At 43.4% G+C, this 19,969-nt stretch overlaps 2 protein-coding genes across 3 annotated transcripts; one reads left to right on the top strand and one right to left on the bottom strand.

Moving 5' to 3' along the window:
* Nucleotides 1-405: 405 nt before the first annotated feature.
* On the bottom strand, nucleotides 406-13,253 carry TDP2 (tyrosyl-DNA phosphodiesterase 2). The gene is made up of 7 exons (XM_065399080.1): nucleotides 12,984-13,253; nucleotides 12,819-12,904; nucleotides 11,342-11,509; nucleotides 9,509-9,600; nucleotides 8,923-9,041; nucleotides 1,762-1,932; nucleotides 406-1,080 (listed from the first exon to the last, which is right to left on the bottom strand). The coding sequence occupies exons 1-7, from the start codon at nucleotides 13,251-13,253 to the stop codon at nucleotides 799-801; spliced, it is 1,188 nt and encodes a 395-aa protein (XP_065255152.1). The 3' UTR covers nucleotides 406-798.
* Nucleotides 13,254-13,396: 143 nt separating this feature from the next.
* Nucleotides 13,397-18,919, top strand: ACOT13 (acyl-CoA thioesterase 13). 2 transcript variants are annotated; one of them, XM_065399195.1, is made up of 3 exons: nucleotides 13,397-13,746; nucleotides 16,945-17,129; nucleotides 17,622-18,919. In XM_065399195.1, the coding sequence occupies exons 1-3, from the start codon at nucleotides 13,663-13,665 to the stop codon at nucleotides 17,776-17,778; spliced, it is 426 nt and encodes a 141-aa protein (XP_065255267.1). In that variant the 5' UTR covers nucleotides 13,397-13,662; the 3' UTR covers nucleotides 17,779-18,919. The 2 variants fall into 2 exon arrangements, with proteins under 2 accessions (XP_065255267.1, XP_065255269.1); XM_065399197.1 differs by having other exon boundaries at nucleotides 13,707-13,741.
* The last annotated feature ends 1,050 nt before the right edge of the window (nucleotides 18,920-19,969 follow it).

The raw sequence follows: 19,969 nt of genomic DNA, 5'->3' as shown, positions 1-19,969 counted from the left end.
TAAGAAATCTTACAACAGATAATTATCAAAAGTTACCAACATTTGTTCTCGTGTTTTAAAACATGCCTCTCCCTCATATCTAGATTGATGAAGTGAGCTATTTAATAGCCCAAGAGCATAACTTCCATATGTCTATTGTAAGATGGACGACTGAAGAAGTTTATCATCCAATATCTCCAGTTTTTAAAGCCATTCTGTGAAATATTTCAGTTGTTTATTGAACTATTTTTTTTGTTTTGTTTACATCTATTCATCCTTCTGAAAACGCCAATGTTATCCTTTAAGATAGAACTCTGAATTACACTGAAATGTCCTGAGTTACGTGAGATGATACTAGGTGCCTTATGAGAAATAAGACAGTGATTATGGCATTAGCCACGAAAGAAACAAGACATTTACACTAAACAAATTTACAATCTATTTATTGAGACTATTACAACAAAAAGTGATAAAAGAAAAAGAGCGTGAATGACAATGCTTTAATTCTTTGATGGATTATATTTGAGATTGTTTTTGTCTCTTCCATTTAAAAATGGATTTTATTTTGTATTTCTGTACTTTATTGCCACATTAAAATATATTTTTAAAAAGTCTGCTAGAATGCATACAAAGAAAATAAAAAGGTTTTGGCTTTTTACTATACAGTCATCCCAGCAGATATTAAATGAGTGGGTAAAACTCCTTAGGATTGTAAAATAAATATTATGTAAGCTTAGAATTTAATTTTTGTGAAATCCAAAGGTTAAAAAATTTAAGAGCTTTTGCAATAATACACAGACTTTAAAAGCTTTGTTTTCTTTATAGTATCACATCAAAATCACACAGAAGACCCCAGTGATCGCTGGGAAATCTACCGCAGTCTAATTTTTCTAGTCCAATTAAGTCCAAACTCCGTGGAATAATTTGTCCCCCTTCTGCTGCAGTTCTGAAGAATATGCGATCAAATCGGAACTTACATTTGTAACTTGCATCCAGGTTAGAATTGCAGTTTGTGTCCCATGTATAACGGCAGTGCCCTGGTTTGCCCAAAAATTCCCATATGTCCAAAATATTGTTAGGTAAGCCACCTACTTGAGTAACCTAAAGAGAGAAAAATGGAACATTATACCCACTAATGCCTTTAATGTGATATGCATGACAATCATTTGCTGAACCCTAGAATTTAGATATTACAGCATATTGTTTTTCTGCACAGCACCGGCCACAACAGGAAATCACAACTACTAAACCACAATTTAGAATAGGATAGCCCCTCAAGAATTTCAGAAATATAAAAATATAAACCACTTAAGACACTTACTGTTCATGTTGCACTTTCCAAACCAAAGTGTGTGTAAGAAACCACTGCATTTTTAAGTGATTAAACCTGATCATGCAAGACTACTCAGTCCTGTTTCATTACTGTGTAGATGTCTGGGCTCCAGCCTGAGCCCAAGCAATAGCAGCCTATGAGGTGGGAAGGTCCCAGAGCTTGGGTTCCAGCCTGAGCCCAGAAGTCTACACAGCAATGAAACAGCCCCGCAGGCTGAATCCTGTCAGCCGGCACGGGCCGGCCGTGGGTTTTTCTTTGCTGTGTAGAAATACCCTAGGAGGCACACCTGTGCATGTATGAGGGTAGAAAGCTCAACATCTCTGTCACGTATGACTGATTTATGGGGAAGTCACTGTACCCTACAAAAAGAAAGGAAACGAAACCCCCCAGTAGAGTTCACCATGGTGGTTTGTCCTCAAAATAATTCTAAGTGGTTTACTGCTATTCACCTCGTGGTCTCTTAGGTTTGTATCCCCTCCGAATATAACGGTAGTTGACTCTGATGCCTCCTGCATTGTCTTTAACACCTGCCTCAGTTGGTTTAGGCGTTCCTTGGCATGACCTTTTGTGCTCTCTAGATGGGAAGTCATAAGGCAGAGTTCATTACCAGATATATTCACCTGTTAGACAAAGAGAGAAACATTAAATCATATGTCATGGAACAAAGTTGAAGGCCAAAGACAAAACGTACTGTTCAAATATTGAACAGAAACATTCTTCTGCTTGTTAAAACTGCTGTTATACAGGATAGAAGTGATTTACAACTTGATATTGGGCCTCTCTAATTCTGCTGTCATAAGTGAGGTTTTTGACAGTGAATGTGCCACTAGCAGCAGGCTTAAACGTTGATTTTTAACTAAGAATTCAAATCCGGTTCAGTTCACAGCTTATATATGGCAAGAAATACTCCTCACCCTAAAATCTTTCAGGATATTTTGCTGAGCAAGACAAGAGCAACCGTTTTTAGAGTTCCTTTATGAGGGCAGAATTTTCAACTTTTTATTCCAGAGCCATGCTAACCACTCCACGCTTAATACTGAAGGTGGCTTTCGGTTAAAAAGCCAATGCTGACCTCTACTCCAACCCAAGTGAAACAAGTCTGCCCAAAATTTAACATGTATTATCTTATACCAAGGTAGAATATTTTTCTGAAAAGTCTGAGGTGTATATACAACTATTTGAAAGACAGAAAGGTTGTAAATATGCATCAGTAACTGAAAGGAAAAAATTAACAAGATGTATTTTTAAAAAACCAACACACATCTGCCTATTAGGAAAGTCAAAAGTTTAGGTTCTAGTTTACACTATCTGGGTGGTTTTGGTTTTCTTAAAGTATATAAATGCAGAGCTAAGGTATCCCAAATAATCTAACTTTGCCCTTCTTTTCTTGTCATCTTATGCTCCCTCTGTGTAAAAAGCTCAGGTCTGGCAAGTATGACAGCTAAACCCTTTGTCAGAAGGGGTATTAACAGGCCACTTCACCATGAATGGTCCCTTGAAATATGTGTTAACTACTTATGCTAAACAATCTGTTCCACCTTGTACTTAGCTAGGATACCCGAGTATGTCTATACTGCAATTAAAAACTATGGCTGGCCCGTGCCAGCTGACTTGGGCTTAGGCTAAGGGGCTGTTCAATTGAGATGTAGACATTCAGGCTTGAAGGGTTGTAGAACCCTGGCTCCAGTCTAAGCCCAAATTACACCGCAACTAAACAGTCGCGCAGCCTAAGCCCTGCAAGTCTGAGTCAGCTGACACTGGGTAACCACGGGTTTTTAATTGCAGTACAGACATACCCTTTGAGTATATTTGCCAGACCTGAAGAAGAGCTTGTCTTTGTCACCAAACAGAAATTGGTCTAACAACAGATATTACCACAGCCACCTTGTCTGTCTAATATCCTGGGACCGACACAGCTACAACACCAGTGCATATTGCAGCTGGGGACATACCAGACGTTGTGTACTTTGCAGGTCTACCAGCAGTTGAGGACAACTTAATATATACCTATTCTTAACTTACTCAGGCCTGGTCTACACTACGAGTTTAGGTCGAATTTAGCAGCGTTAAGCGTTAAATCGAATTAAGCCTGGACACGTCCACACGACGAAGCCCTTTTTTTCGACTTAAAGGGCCATTTAAACCGGTTTCTTTACTCCACCTGGGACAAGGGGATTAGCGCTAAAATCGGCCTTTGCGGGTCAGATTTGGGGTAGTGTGGACGGAACTCGACGTTATTGGCCTCCGGGAGCTATCCCACAGTGCTTCATTGTGACCGCTCTGGACAACACTCTCAACTCAGATGCACTGACCAGGTAGACAGGAAAAGCCCCGCGAACTTTTGAATTTCATTTCCTGTTTGCCCAGCGTGGAGAGCACAGGTGACCATGCAGAGCTCATCAGCACAGGTAACCATGATGGAGTCCCAGGATCGCAAAAGAGCTCCAGCATGGACAGAACGGGAGGTACGGGATCTGCTCGCCATATGGGGAGATGAATCAGTGCTAGCTGAACTCCGTAGCAGTAAACGAAATGGCAAAATATTAGAAAAAGTCTCAAAGGCCATGAAGGACAGAGGCCATAACAGGGACGCACAGCAGTGCCACGTGAAAATTAAGGAGCTAAGGCAAGCCTACCACAAAGCCAGAGAGGCAAACGGAAGGTCCGGGGCAGAGCCACAAACATGCCGCTTCTACGCGGAGCTGCATGCCATGCTAGGGGGTGCAGCCACCACTACCCCAACCGTGTGCTTTGACTCCATCAATGGAGAATCACACAACAGGGAAGCGGGTTCGGGGTACGAGGAAGATGATGATGAAGACAATGAAGATAGCTCACAGCAAGGAAGCAGAGAAACCGGTTTCCCCAACAGCCAGGATATGTTTATCACCCTGGACCTGGAACCAGTAACCCCCGAACTCACCCAAGGCGTGCTCCCAGACCCTGAGGGCACACAAGGGACCTCTGGTGAGTGTACCTTTGTAAATATTACACATGGTTTAAAAGCAAGCGTGTTTAATGATTGATGATTAATTTGCCCTGGCAATCGCGGCCAGTACAGCTACTGGAAAAGTCTGTTAACGTGTATGGGGATGGAGCGGAAATCCTCCAGGGACATCTCCAGAAAGCTCTCCTTCATGTACTCCCAAAGCCTTTGCAAAAGGTTTCTGGGAAGGGCTGCCTTATCCCGTCCGCCATGGTAGGACACTTTACCACGCCAGGCCAGTAGCACGTAGTCTGGAATCATTGCATAACAAAGCATGGCAGCTTATGGTCCCGGTGTTTGCTGGCATGCAGACAACATCCATTCCTTATCTCTCTTTGTTATCCTCAGGAGAGTGATATCATTCACGGTCACCTGGTTGAAATGGGGTGATTTTATTAAGGGGACATTCAGAGGTGCCCGTTCCTGCTCGGCTGAACAGAAATTTTCCCCGCTGTTAGCCACGCGGTAGGGGGGAGGGGGGAGGTGATCATCCCAGAGAATTGGGTGGGGGTGGGGGGTAGTTGGGTTTGTGCTGCATGTTAACCCGGAAACCGCAGCCCCTCCTTTTACATTGCAAACCCATTTTAAATGGCCAACCCAATGGGTGCTTGGTATGGGAAATGAGGGCGCTACTGTTTGAAACCATTCCTACATGTTAAGAAGGTTAAAAAAGCCAAAAGACTGTGGCTTACCACGGCTGCCTGCTAGCCGAAATCTGTTGCCTGGCACTGCGTGAGTGATCTCTCTCACACCAAACCGGCAGGCCCTCAATATAAAAGGAAAAATGCGACCTTGTTACGAAAGCACATGTGCTGTGTAATGTGAACAACAAAATTTAACATGAAAGAGTGTACCCATTGTTCTCTAAAATGTGTCTTTTTTACACCTCTCCCTTCTCCTCCACCAGCTGCAAATGTTTCTCCTTCACTAGGCTAGTGAAGATTAGAAAGAGAAAACGGAGGACGCGGGATGACATGTTCTCGGAGCTCCAGATGTCCTCCCACGCTGACAGAGCACAGCAGAATGCGTGGAGGCAGTCAATGTCAGAGTGCAAAAAAGCACAATATGAACGAGAGGAGAAGTGGCGGGCTGAATCGCGGGCTGAAGAGAGCAAGTAGCGGGCTGAAGAGGATAGGTGGCGTCAGCTTGCTGACAGACAGCAAGAGTCGATGCTCTGGCTGCTGGAGCATCAAACTGATATGCTCCAGCGTATGGTTGAGCTGCAGGAAAGGCAGCAGGAGCAGAGACCGCCGCTACAGCCCCTGTGTAACCAACAGCCCTCCTCCCCAAGTTCCATAGCCTCCTCACCCAGACGCCCAAGAACGCGGTGGGGGGGGGGGGCGGGGGGCGCGCGCCTCTGGCCACCCAGTCACTCCACCCCAGATGATTGCCCGAGCATCAGAAGGCTGGCCTTCAATAAGTGTTAAAGTTTTGAACTGCAGTGTGTCCTTTTCCTTCCCTCCTCCCCCACCCCTCCCGGGCTACCTTGGCAGTTATCCCCCTAGTTGTGTGATGAATTAATAAAGAATGCATGAATGTGAAGTAACAATGACTTTATTGCCTCTGCAAGCGGTGCTCAAAGGGGGGAGGGGAGGGTGGTTAGTTTACAGGGAAGTAGAGTGAATCGGGGGGGGGAGGGGGGAAGGGTTCATCAAGGAGAAACAAACAGAAGTTTCACACCGTAGCCTGGCCAGTCACAAAACTCGTTTTCAAAGCTTCTCTGATGCGCACTGTGCCCTGCTGTGCTCCTCTAACCGCCCTGGTGTCTGGCTGCGCGTAATCAGCGGCCAGGCGATTTGCCTCAACCTCCCACCCCGCCATAAATGTCTCCCCCTTACTCTCACAGATATTGTGGAGCGCACAGCAAGCAGCAATAACAATTGGAATATTGGCTTCGCTGAGGTCTATCCGAGTCAGTAAACTGCGCCAGCGCGCTTTTAAACGTCCAAATGCACATTTCACAACCATTTGGCACTTGCTCAGCCTATAGTTGAACAGGTCCTGACTACTGTCCAGGCTGCCTGTGTACGGCTTCATGAGCCATGGCATTAAGGGGTAGGCTGGGTCCCCAAGGATAACCATTTCAACATCCCCAACGGTTATTTTCTGGTCTGGGAAGAAAGTCCCTTCCTCCAGCTTTTGAAACAGACCAGAGTTCCTGAAGACGCGAGCATCATGTACCTTTCCCGGCCATCCCACGTTGATGTTAGTGAAACATCCCTTGTGATCCACCAGGGCTTGCAGCAGCATTGAAAAGTACCCCTTGCGGTTTATGTACTCGGTGGCTTGGTGCTCCGGTGACAAGATAGGGATATGGGTTCCATCTATCGCCCCACCACAGTTTGGGAATCCCATTGCAGCAAAGCCATCCACTATGACCTGCACGTTTCCCAGAGTCACTACCCTTGATATCAGCAGGTCTTTGATTGCGTTGCCTACTTGGATCACAGCAGCCCCCACAGTAGATTTGCCCACTCCAAATTGATTCCTGACTGACCGGTAGCTGTCTGGCGTTGCAAGCTTCCACAGGGCTATCGCCACTCGCTTCTCAACTGTGAGGGCTGCTCTCATCCTGGTATTCTGGCGCTTCAGGGCAGGGGAAAGCAAGTCACAAAGTTCCATGAAAGTGCCCTTACGCATGCAAAAGTTTCGAAGCCACTGGGAATCGTCCCACACCTGCAACACGATGAGGTCTCACTAGTCTGTGCTTGTTTCCCGGGCCCAGAATCGGCGTTCCACAGCATGAACCTGCCCCAGTAACACCATGATTTGCACATTGCTGGGGCCTGTACTTTGTGAGAGGTCTATGTCCATGTCAATTTCCTCATCACTCTCGTCGCCGCGCTGCAATCGCCTCCTCGCCTGGTTTTGCTTTGGCATGTTCTGGCTCTGCATATGCTCCAGGACAATGCGCGTGGTGTTCATAGTGCTCATAATTGCCGCGGTGATCTGAGCGGGCTCCATGATCCCAGTGCTATGGCGTCTGGGCTGAAAAAAGGCGCGAAACTATTGTCTGACGGAGGGAGGGAGGGGCGAGTGACAACATGGCTTACAGGTACAGGGAATTAAAATCAACAAAGGTGGCTGTGCATCAGGGAGAAACACAAACAACTGTCACACAGAATGGCCCCCCCAAAGATTGAACTCAAAACCCTGGGTTTAGCAGGCCGTTGATTTCACGGAGGGAGGGGGAAGCAAATGAATACAGAACAAATCTGGTCCATCTATTTTTTACATCTTAAGCTGGCAGCAGATGGTGCAGCATGACTGATAGCCATCGGCATCTTCTGGGTGCTTGGCAGAAGATGCTGTACTACGACTGCTAGCCATCATCGTCAAGACGGTTCAATAGGACTGCCGGCAGGACTGAGTCTCCAGGAGACAAAACATGTCTGCCCAGGTGCCTCTGATCGAACTCACTGAGGAATACGACGACGATGGATACCAGTCGTAATACACCATCTACTGCCAAAAGGCAAGGAGCTGCTGCTGTATAGCAATGCAGCCCCACGTCTGCCAGCACCCAGATAGCCGATGACGGCTACCAGTCATACTGCACCGTCTACAGCCAAAAGGCAATTAGCTGCTGCTGTGTAGCAATGCAGTACCACGTCTACCGGCACCCAGATGACATATGGTGACGGTGAGCTGAGCTGAGCGGGCTCCATGCTTGCCGTGGTATGTTGTCTGCACAGGTAACCCAGGTAAAAAGGCGCGAATCGATTGTCGGCCGTTGCTCTGACGGAGAGGGAGGGGCCTGACGACATGTACCCAGAACCCCCCGCGACACTGTTTTTGCATCATCAGGCATTGGGATCTCAACCCAGAAGTCCAATGGGCGGCGGAGACTGCGGGAACTGTGGGATAGCTACCCACAGTGCAACGCTCCGGAAGTCGACGCTAGCCTCGGTACTGTGGATGCGGTCCGCCAACTTAATGCACTTAGAGCATTTTATGTGGACACACACACAATCGACTGTATAAAACCGATTTCTATAAAACCGGCTTCTATAAATTCGACCTAATTTCGTAGTGTAGACATACCCTAAGACTAAGGACAACAGTATTTGAGGTTTAAGAAGACCGCAGCAGAATAGACTTACCACAGGATCGGAGTTTAACCATTTAAATGGTTAAACAACAGCCAGTGTCTGATGTGGGGAAAATTCAATGAGAAGGTACAGTGGAATTTCATAGATCTTTGGTATGTATATGAAACCTAAGAGGTACAACACTGAAGATCTCTCTTGTTGCGGGAGCGTGAAGTGAGGGATAATCTCTGAGTACATGACACATGGTGGGTTGAGAATGGTACAGGAAAATGGAGTAATGTGACCTATATAATACACATTTGTTGGGGGTAGCATGATTTGTTAAGAGCATAGGTTTGTGTAAGAGTACAGTTAAAATTGTTTGATGCATCCTTTTAGTGTTTTTATTGGAGACTTCAAATCTAAATGTCCTACTTTTCATGTTATCTTTTCTCTTAAATTATAATGTCCTGTTGATGCTTTTTCCCTTCAGATTTAGTACCCATATTTACAACCTTAACTCCAGACTAACAAAGATTTGTCCCCTTAAATTAGACATTCAACTGCTTTGTAACATATAGTGACCCACTTACATGCACAACTAATAGATTTCTCATCATGGAAGTTGTTGGGAAAGGTATTATTTCTTGCCTTAAAAACTTCACTCTTGATTTTTTCAGCATTATGGCAGTGAAATAACCATCTATATTACCTAAAGAGGAATAAGGAAATGAAAGAAAAGTTCAGTGCTGCATGCACTGTATTCATCCATCCCTTCATACAGAAGAATTATATATTTTCACAGAGATCTTTTCAGGGTGCACATTTCTTATCCTAATCCATACATGTAGCTATTTTCATTAATAGTAAAAGATCGGAAAAAATGAATTAATTTTGACTCTGTCCTTAAACTTAAAATCTGCCTTTCTAAAAGAAAAAAAGCCAGAAGAAAGTGACAGTTAATATATTCATTTATAATTTGCATCAAACTAGATTCCAGAATTTAGAAGCCAAGGAAATCCATTTCACTGATTCTTTCCCCTCCTTTTTTTCCTTTTCGCTTCTACCAATGGTCAGAGGGGTATTAACAAGCTAGTGAGTAGAAAAGAATAACATTTCTTGCTTCTTCTATCCATTTGAAGCAGATTTCTCAATTTTTTAGGCCTTCCTTTTTTTTACCTGGAATGATTGTGTAACTGACTGCTCTCTTCTGTAGGTAACTCAAGTATGGTGGAACAACCTCCTGTAAAAACACCACATCTGGACTGTATCTGAAATCAGCAAGACAAGTTTACAATACAACTTTTAAAGCAGACACAGTTTTTTGCATTGTAATGACAAATGTAAAGAGTAAGGTTCTGGGTGTAGAGCTGGTTTTTTTAAACATGTGAAGTGGCTACGATGGTTTCCAAAGAAGCTCTGTCACGTTTGTTGGCATGTAAACATGCCACCATATTTGGAGGGAAAAAATAAGATTCAAATCTGTATTTTACCAACAAGTTACTAATAAGGGGGCCTCATTTTCTCACGTAGATCTGGATCTCGCAGCATGTCTAATTTTATGCACGTGGGGGAATTTCAGTTAGTGACTGAAAATATAGCTTCAGAGCATATTTAGAAGACCTAAGATTTCTAGGAGAGTCCAATTAACACCCATCACCTTTGTGATATCAACACCCAATCTCCCAGTCCAGACTGACAAGTAAAGGGCAATTGCTCTCCTTAGCCTTGTCTACACTAGACCTTTTTTAAAAATCTCCTTCTGTTGCATTATCATCGGTGGCTCTCTTGTTACTAGCAACACTGGGAGCATTCATGTAGACAGGACACAGGCAGCAGCCTGTCACTATTTTTATGTAAACATGCTCCAAGCAGGTACAGGATTTGGTACTGGGATAATTTACATGAAGGGAAAACAGGGCCTTGTCTATCCACGAAAAATTGCACCAGTTTAGTTATCCATTTAAAACTGACCTGATAAACCAATTTAAATGTATCTAAAGGGTTAATTTGTTTTAATTGGTTTAGTTTGCACTGCTAAATTACAATATTAAGCTAAACCAATATAGGCAAGGATTACACCTATGTGAGTGTAATCCATCCATTTTACGGGTTAGCACAGATTTAACTAAAAATAGTCATCAACTCTGCAGTTTTAGTGTGTCTTCACAATTTTTACTGCATTCTACCTATCCTGCAAATTTTAGGTTTTCATTTTACACAAATGGTTCTAAAGTTATCCACTGCAAAGCCATCACAATAGACCAACTGAAGACTGTTGAACAGCAGCATTTTTAAGGTGGGAACTCCCTGTTCCCAACCCCACTCACCTCAGCAAAGAAAAATTTTCTCCAATGCAATGGGACTATTTAGCTGCTAACATTTAAAAAAAAATATGGAAAATAAATGCAACCCCCATGTTTCATGTTCAGATTGCACAGTTCAAATTACAAGTAATATGGAAACAAGAGAACAGTAATGTCAACTCAGCCACTTTATATGTAATCAGGATTTTGTATTCCTGTTTTTCTTTTTGTGAGTGACCTTTTTATGCTTTGTCTTAGACTATACACCATAAAATAATGCAAGTTGTGCAACATGGTCAAGTTAATACTGTTACTGGAAGCACAGCATTTGCATTTCCTGACGTTATAATCTATTATTTCAAACCCACAACCTCCTGACTCATTACTATAGCTAGACATTTAATATCAATTATGCTTATTTTAAAAAAGTTATATGTTACAGTGACTAGCTGGCAAAAAGGCTTTTAGTACCAAAGCCTGCATATTTTGAGAAATTAGGTTCAGAACCTCTTTTGGCCAACCAAATTACAGCTTCTAGTCAAACTAGTTTAGAATTACACACATTATCAAATTTCTGTATTATAGTATATCTGTATTTGGTGCTTGGATACTTTGGGGGTATACATTCTATAGATACTTCAAATAAGATACGACACTTCAGAGTCCAAATATTAAACTGACTTATAAAGGAGATAACAATACTTACAATGCTAAATAAGAGCAGACTCCTCTAGCTCTGTCTTGTTGATTTCCTAGATCCAGACCATCAATATTCCAGGTAAGTAAAGAGAACCTGCTGTCATCTTCTTGTTGCCTGCAGTCTGTGTTGTTGACTCCAGCACTACTAGTAGTAACATCAGCAGTCAAGTCAATGCTAGAAAGAATATTTAAAATGTTGCTTTCAGTAAACAGAGCATTCCCCTGCAGTAACTTCCATCTTCTAAAAGCAAGACATTTTTAGACCTCCCCAACTAAAAACCAATTATTGAACATACTGCAAAAATTAACATGAATTAATCTCTAATTTAAAAACATCTAAATTAAATACACTGACTGAAAACATATGCGTCAATCATAGAATATCAGGGTTGGAAAGGACCTCAGGAGGTCATCTAGTCCAACCCCCTGCTCAAAGCAGGACCAATCCCCAGACAGATTTTTACCCCAGTTCCCTAAATGGCCCCCTCAAGGATTGAACTCACAACCCTGGGTTTAGCAGGCCAATGCTCAAACCACTGAGGTGTGTTTAGTATGTAGTTGTAATTAATGTTTTCCGTTTTTTAAAGGGCTTGATTGTGATTTAAGTTAAGCTGGTGGAAACCATCTTAACACAACTGTTTCACTAGGAGGATGGTGAAGCACTGGAATGGGTTACCTAGGGAGGTGGTGGAATCTCCTCCTTTAGAGGTTTTTAAGGTCAGGCTTGACAAAGCCCTGGCTGGGATGATTTAGGCCTTGGCTACACTGGCAATTCACAGCGCTGCACTTGCTGCGCGGAGGGGTGTGAAAAAAAACACACCCCCTGAGCGCAGCGAGTGCAGCGCTGTAAAGCGCCAGTGTAATCAGCGCCTGCAGCACTGCACGCTCCCTCGCAGCGCTGCAAGCTATTCCCCTCGGAGAGGTGGAGTACTTGCAGTGCTGCGAGAGAGCAGCGCTGGCGGCGCGACTACACTCACGCTTCACAGCGCTGCCGCGGCAGCGCTGTGAATCCGCGAGTGTAGCCAAGGCCTAAGTTGGTGTTGGTCCTGCTTTGAGCAGGGGATTGGACTAGATGCCCTCCTGAGGTCTCTTCCAACCCTGATATTCTATGATTCTAGGGGAGTCCGCACATATGCTGTTGTGCAGGGATATATAAAACAAACCGGACTTGGGGGCAGGCAGCTCACTGATAGACACAGACACACGATGTACGGGAGGGCAATCAGAGCCTGCGAGCCTCACACGGGGGTGGATTTTGAGACGCGCCTCGCCTTTGGGAAGGGGCTTCACGGCGGGGGACGAGCAGCATCAGCAACGCTAGCGAAGCAGAGCCTGGCCGCGGAGCCCGCCCTGCAGCTGCAAGGCGCTGGCCAAGGGGGGGGGGGGGGGGAGCGAGGCAGATGAGGTGGGTGCTGGGCCGGGTCGCGGCTGCCAGTGCCGCCTTCCCTGCGAGCTTCAGTCCCCGCCCCCGCGGCCTCGCTCACCAGGTCTCCGGCGGGGCGCGGGCCGGGGGCCTCCCGCCCTCGTCTCGCTGGTCCACGGGCGGCTCGAAGTAGGAGTTCAGCGCCCTCTGGAAAGCAAAGGAGCGGGAGTCAGGGCCCGGCGCAGCGGCAGCCCCCAGCCCGTCCCGCGCCCGGCCCGGCCCCCACCTGCATGTGCCAGTCGTTGTCCGCCAGGCAGCAGCGAGCCAGGGCCAGGTCGCTGCTGGTGATGGAGGCGAACTCGGCGCACAGGAGCTTCCTACGCTTCGCCAGGGGCAGCGTCTCCGCCTCCTCCTGGGGCCCGGGCAGCGCCTCCGCCGCCTCCTCCTGGGGCCCGGGCAGCGCCTCCACCTCCTCCTGGGGCGGCTCCGGCTGCAGACTCCTCTCCTCCTCGGGCCGCTGCTCCAGCAGCCCCTCCGCTGCGCTCCCCCCCTCCATGGCCCCGCGTCCTGCCCTCTCCCGGCCGCCTCCAAGCAACGCGCCTGCGCAGCACGCACCCAATCCCAGTGGCCCTGCTAGCAGACTCACGTTCCAAGCTCGGCGTTGGGGGGTGAGGGGGGCAGCGAGCTCAAGCCCCGCCCCACGGGGTCCCACGAGCCCAGCGGGGGGCGCGCGTGCGTGACCTCCGTGAAGGTGGGAACAAGGGCCGCGAACGTTCGGCCTGTGGAACGTGGTGAAGCGCTGCGTGTATTGGAGGTCACCCGGCCTCTTGTTGCTGCAGCTGCTCCCAGCCCCACAGAACTCACTAGGTGCTCCCAGTTCCAGGGGACTCTTCCCAGCTGGTAGGAGCAGGTGTCCCACGCCGGTCACTCTGCGGAAAAAGGACGTCGCAACCAGTCTTTAAACCATGAGCTCCCTCACGATGCACTCCTTCCGGGAGATGATGAACAGCCTGCTGAGCTCATCCAACTTTGATCGGGTGTTGAGTAAGGTATAGTTGTAGGTAGGATTGATGCTTGGCAGTTGCATAGCACTTGTTATATGAGGAGTGCATCCTCCAAAGTGTATCAGCAATTTGTGTGTAAATATGTATATAGATATGTAGGTTTGGCAGAATTTGATTTTTTTGTATAATTTTGATGGATAGTATTAATCTTTATTTTAAAGCATCTTTCTATATTTAAATTTTCACAGTTGTGGGAAATTACGAGGGCGGTTAAACAATGATTATTTAATGTAGCTGTTGAGATTCAAAAAGTTAAAGCTCATGTCAACAAAACATGTCAAAGTATGGAAGGTAAATAACTTGAAGTCATACTCTAAATTCTCTAGCAGCATTTTTCTTGCTTTATTTATCTGTAAATTTTGATTATTATGGATGGAAATATTTTATCAGTAAAAATCCAATCCATCCAAGTTAGTGGGTTTGAACCTGTGGTCTATAGACCCTTGTGGGTCTATAGACTATGGGCTGGTCTACACTGGGGGGGGATCAATCTAAGATATGCAACTTCAGCTACGAGAATAGCATAGCTGAAGTCGACGTATCTTAGATCGACTTATCTCCCGTCCTCACGGCACGGGATCGATGGTCGCGGCTCCCCCGTCGACTCCGCTTCCGCCTCTCGCCCTGGTGGAGTTCCGGAGTCGACGGGGAGCGCGTTCGGGGATCGATTTATCGCATCTAGACGAGACGCGATAAATCAATCCCCGATAGATCGATTACTACCCGCCGAATCGGCGGGTAGTGAAGACATACCCTATGTCTAAGGAGTCAGCGAAAGGTTGGTGTTAATATAGAACAGTGTTTTAAAACCTGTGGTCTGCAGACTATGTCTAAAATTTCTAAAGGGGTCTGTACCTCCATTTGAAATTTTTTAGAGGTCCACGAATGAAAAAAGGTTGAAAACCATTGTTCTAAGCCTATATATATGCAGCACACAGTCACTGTCTTGAGAGGCTTACAAACTAAAATCCCAGTTGGATCTTCTCAATTTAAATCCATAGGGTTGTGGAAGAGGGCTGTCCATTCTAGGAGATGCAATTGCAAAATCAAGGCCAAAGAGTATGATCCTGCAAGCTCTCACATGAGTACTGCTTCCTCAGATGAGAATTCAGTGGGACCAGTTGCATGATTTAGGCCTACTCTTGCAAATAAGGGTTTGTAGGATCTAGTCCTGATTAGCCAGTATACAGAAAAAGGGGTGGGATGCAATGAAATGTTTAGACAGAATCCTGACTTTCTAAACACCCGATGTCTGATCCCGTGATATCCAGAATTTGTATTTAGGCCTCCATCTGACATTTGTACTGAAAGTAAAATTGTTTTTCTAGAACCCTGACTTTCCAAAATACGTTGTCCCCTGAGGCTTTTGTAAAGGTCAGGAGCGACAGATGGTTTGGATTGTTCAGGTTAGGATTTTTAATAATCAGTATTCTTCTCCTCAGACTAGGTGATAACACAGGAGAGGTTGTTTAAAATGTTATTTCACAATAGCTATAATACCTCTCTGTTTTGTAAAAAGGGGCTTTATAGCAGTAGCTGAGGCCTGGTCTACATCTAAAATTTAGGTTGACCTAGCTATGCCGATCAGAGGTGTAAAAAATTCACACCCCGAGAGACATCGTTAAACCGGCCTAATCCCCAGTATAGACAGCGCTAGATTGATGGAAGAATTTTTCTCTCGGAGAGGTGGATTTACTACGGCAACAAAAGAACTCCTTCAGTGGCTGTAGTTAAATGTCTTCTCTACTGTGGTGCGCCTACACCACTGTAATGTTTCTAATACAGACATACCTTTGGACTCCATTTTAGGGTTTTTTTAAAATCTGTTTTGGTGATACCAATCAATAGTGAACTGATAATGTTATGAATATATTCCTCAAAAATAGGACATACATATGCCATCTTTAGTAAAATATTACTACTTCCAAATGTATAGTAAGAATCTCTTACTGAAATAACTTAGTATTTCCACCTCTGTGACATTTCATCCTAAAGCCACTTTGAATGATCTATTTAAAAAATAATTTTGCAGGGATGAATATAGTTACAGAAACTACTTTTTCCATTTTTGTGGGGCACCTTATGTCTATTGTTCTCACTTTGAAATATGCAAAACTTTCAGTTGTTCCAACTGGAATTAGGGGAATGTATTTTAAATGCTGTAGATTAACAACTTCTAGGCATTAGAATCAATTAACTCTCCTCCTGGCGCTTGTCTGCATGGGGAAATTTACCCACATAATTATTCTGCTATAGTTACTCAATATCTTCCCATGTGGGCATTTTTATTCTCAGAATAAGAGTTCAACACAGGGAGTTATACTAGTGTACTTATAGTAGTACACTACTTAATACTAGTAGTACAATACTTAAATTTTCCTGTGGTGAAGCCTTGAATATGTTGGGCTAACATTTCAAAGTATTCCTTTCAAAATACTGATTTAGTTCCATTATTTAAATATTAACTGACATTGCTTCACTTTAAGGATTACTCACGTGTTGCTGATTCTCATTCTGTCAACAAGAGGCTGAGCAACTGTGCTAGCCAACAATGTCATGTGGGGAAAAATCAAAGCAAACACTTAGTAGTAACTTTCCATTAGTTTTATGTCAGGTATAAAGTCAGACAAGTCAACTTTCCATTTTTAATAAGAGTTCAGCAGAGTTTGTCTCAAACAACTACTGAAAGCTCAAGATGATTACAATAAACTGACGGAGCGCATATTTGAGACACAAGATGGGTGAGGTAGTATCTTTTATTGAATCAACTTCTGTTGGCGAGAGAGACAAGCTTTTGAGTCTACACAGAGCTCTTCTTTAGGTGAAGTTGGTCCAGTAAAAGCCATTACTCACCCATCTTGTCTCTTCAATATCCTGGAACCGACATGGCACCCCAACACTGCATACAGTGTGCATATTTGTTTTTATAGGAGGTATATATTTCCCTAGGGAAACAATTTGCAACTGGAGATTTATAGAAACATCTGACTTGACACTTAAACCATAACGTTTTAGTTCTTTATTTTTCTCCTCCCCTCATTAGTCTAAAAACTGAACCAAGATTTACTTTCAAATTGATCTGTTTACTTTGAGAGCAATCACTAGACTTGTAATTGTCCGTATGTTTCCCCTTATTGAGATTTTGAATTAATAGAATTTTGTTCCTCATTTCTGTTCGTTCAGATGACAGTTCTTTCTGCAACTCCTGGAAAGGTTGTTTGTGAAATGAAAATAGAGGAGGAGCACACAAACAGAGGTGGCACGTTGCATGGAGGTTTGACTGCCACACTGGTAGACGTAGTGTCAACAGCAGCATTGTTGCACACAGAAAGAGGAATGCCTGGGGTCAGTGTGGATATGAACATTACGTATGTATTGAACATGCTTACTGTCAAATGTTAAATCTTAATGTGTTCTACTAACAGGGCCTGGATTCTGCTAAGTTTCTCTTCCATGGTCTAGCTACCACTTTAGTGACAAACTGCAGTCTGAAAGAACAACTTCTAATAAACTCAGTATAGATCCTGTTTGGGAATATCCTCAAGTGGTCGAGACACTAATTTGAGGCAGTCTAATGTTCTTTAAGCTCCCTCTTTTATTACGTTTGGTCTAATGCCTTAGTTATCTTTAGGTAACAAAGTCCAAATTCTATAATCTTCTCATGTGTGGAATTTCAGTGGGAACATTAGTGTGAACTCTGCCCGAGGAGAAGCTGCAAGATTCAGGCTTGTGAAAAGGTGCAATGGGTTAACTGCAAACTGACTCTGGTAGCTCCTTCAAAAAATTATTTTAAACAGATGAATGTTCCCTGAGTTGTAGCATGTTGTTGTATAAAACGATTGTTCTGTTTTTTATTCAAGATACATGTCTGCTGCTAAGATTGGGGAAGAGATATTGATCACTGCTCAGATTTTGAAACAAGGAAGAAGGCTTGCCTTTGCCAGCGTGGATGTAACAAACAAGGCAACAGGAAAGTTCGTAGCACAAGGCAGACATACAAAATACCTAGGACATTAATATAAGAAAATGATATCTGAAAAGGAAAGTTTGTGCTTAAGAAGCTAGCATTGATTTATTTTTTCTAATTTAAGATGTATCAAGTTACCATGATCTGAAAGCAGTTAAATGATCTATGTAAAATGAGTTGGTCTCAGTCCCATTCCTAGTGGACAATTGTTCACACTGTAATTGGCACCAATTCTGAGCTTGTTGCAGTCTTGGTAGAGAGACCAAGGACTGAAGAGACATGGAGACCAATGTACTTTTTTTGAGCCTGAAGATAAGGTCAATGTTCAGGCTCACTGGTGGGACTGTGTGGGGAAGCTTTCTGCTCCCCATTCTGTACCTCTCTCATGAAAACATGTTTCCAGTCTCCAGGGCTGTCAGTTCATAACCTTTCAAAAACCAAAGCAACTAACCAACTGCATTTTTTTGTCCTATGCTATAAAGTGATATTAAAGTAACAGGTGTTACAAGTGCAGTATTGCTGTTTTAAATTATTAATCTGAAATAAGAATATTTTGCAAATGGGAAATGTAATACATTGAGAACATAGGTAAGTCTTTATATTTGGCAAATGCCTAACTGATTAAAAAATTCAATAACTATTCAAGAAGTACACATTTAATAAAAGCTCTCATACTACTACATTAAGTAAGCTCATTCAGCCCAGATGAAGAAACTCTTTTCTCTGTGGAAAGTTGTATAGTTATACTGTGCTAGAGCAGTGTTTCTCATCCTCAGTGGCTCATGACCTCTAGGGGTGGGATTGTGCATCACAAAATGCAATCAGGAAGGTTGTGAGGTGTTGAAAATTTCACAACCATTCTGAAGCAAAGAACATTTACAGAATAACTTTAGGGGCAGCCAAAACCTTAAAGTGTATGAGGTCAAGTAGTAGTAGTAATATTATAGAGAGTTATCACTGACATTTTTTATTCTTTAATATAAAATGCAAGGGGGTCAACTTTTTCCAAAATGACCATTACCTCCTTTTTTTTAAATTAATGTATGTATGTAAATATGGCATGGCTCTGTATTTAAAAAGTTTGCCATTCTTGCCGAGGCAAATTGACCCATCCAGTTCTTGCTTTTTATATACAGTAAAATGGAAAAAAAATCTTTCCTCTTTTTGCCATTTAATTCATTTAAAAAAATTTTTTTTCCAGTCATCAGTATCTATTCGATTTACAGAACGATCATACACTAACCATTTAGTGAAAATAAATTTATTTTAATGAATAGTATTGCACCCACTTTGTTTTAACTGACTGAAAGAAAATCTGCCATTCTGCAATTATATACCTTTGTCTTAAGTAGTCTATTGCCTTATCTGTGCACTGAAACAAATCAAGCTCTGTCTCTATCATGCCATCTAATAAAAACGTAGGCCCTTCCCACATGGAATCAAACACTGTTACTGCTGGAGATGAGTGAATAATGGGGGAAATGATTAACTGAATATATTTTATTTGCAAAAGTTGACAAAATTAATCAATTCTATGACTAGAGTTAGAAATTCATCAATGACGTGAACTATTGCAGTAAACAGTTTAGCCACTGCCCTCTAGTCATATCAGTCAAAACTTCCATTTTCTTCATTGCTGCTTATGTTGGTGATAGAATAGAGAATGAGCCGGTCTGTATTCAGAAGGCATCTGCATAGCTTTGGAAACAGAATTTAGACTTCAATGGGAGTGTAATGACTGTAGGATCAAGCCATTAGAATTTACCTTTGCTGTAATTCTAATGCAGTCATTTATGTTGCATTTAGTCCCTGTTGAATAATTAAGAAAATGGGATATAAGTGTTGTTAAGCAGGCCACTTGTTTTGGATGAAGCTGTTATAACTCATTTTAAAGGATCTTTGAATGTTTACATCCCTCACAGTTTATGCAGTTTGATAAATGGGGGGCAGGGAGAGAGATATGAGATACTTGACTAGAGAACCTATCTTGGTCTGTAGACCAAAATCAGACCCTTACATGACCAGGGTTGCCAACTCTCCAGGATTGTCCTGGAGTCTCTAGGAATTAAAGATTGTCATGTGATGAAACCTTGAGGAATAGGCATTGCTACACTGCACTACCTTGCTGAGATAGTCAAAGTGTTTTTAAGAATCTCATTACTTTCAAAAGTTATGGTACATGAATTTAGCTTTTTATGCCACACATGCCTTTCATTTTCTTTTGAAAAAATATTTAGTTTC

The sequence above is a fragment of the Emys orbicularis genome, chromosome 2 (assembly GCF_028017835.1).
Source record: "Emys orbicularis isolate rEmyOrb1 chromosome 2, rEmyOrb1.hap1, whole genome shotgun sequence".
Lineage (NCBI taxonomy): Eukaryota > Metazoa > Chordata > Testudines > Emydidae > Emys > Emys orbicularis.
Note: the sequence above shows the minus strand (reverse complement) of the source record. Positions and strands in the feature narration are given on the sequence as shown.

Bases quoted from the DNA above. Each gene is read 5' to 3' on its own strand.
- ACOT13 (XM_065399195.1), top strand. From the start codon at position 13,663: ATGAGCTCCCTCACGATGCACTCCTTCCGGGAGATGATGAACAGCCTG. The intron at 13,747-16,944 runs GTATAGTTGTAG...CTGTTCGTTCAG, and splicing joins TTGATCGGGTGTTGAGTAAG to ATGACAGTTCTTTCTGCAAC. The intron at 17,130-17,621 runs GTATGTATTGAA...TTTTTATTCAAG, and splicing joins AGTGTGGATATGAACATTAC to ATACATGTCTGCTGCTAAGA.
- TDP2 (XM_065399080.1), bottom strand. From the start codon at position 13,253: ATGGAGGGGGGGAGCGCAGCGGAGGGGCTGCTGGAGCAGCGGCCCGAG. The intron at 9,601-11,341 runs GTAAGTATTGTT...TGCTGATTTCAG, and splicing joins GTCTGCTCTTATTTAGCATT to ATACAGTCCAGATGTGGTGT. The intron at 1,933-8,922 runs GTAAGTGGGTCA...TTTGTCTAACAG, and splicing joins GAAATCTATTAGTTGTGCAT to GTGAATATATCTGGTAATGA.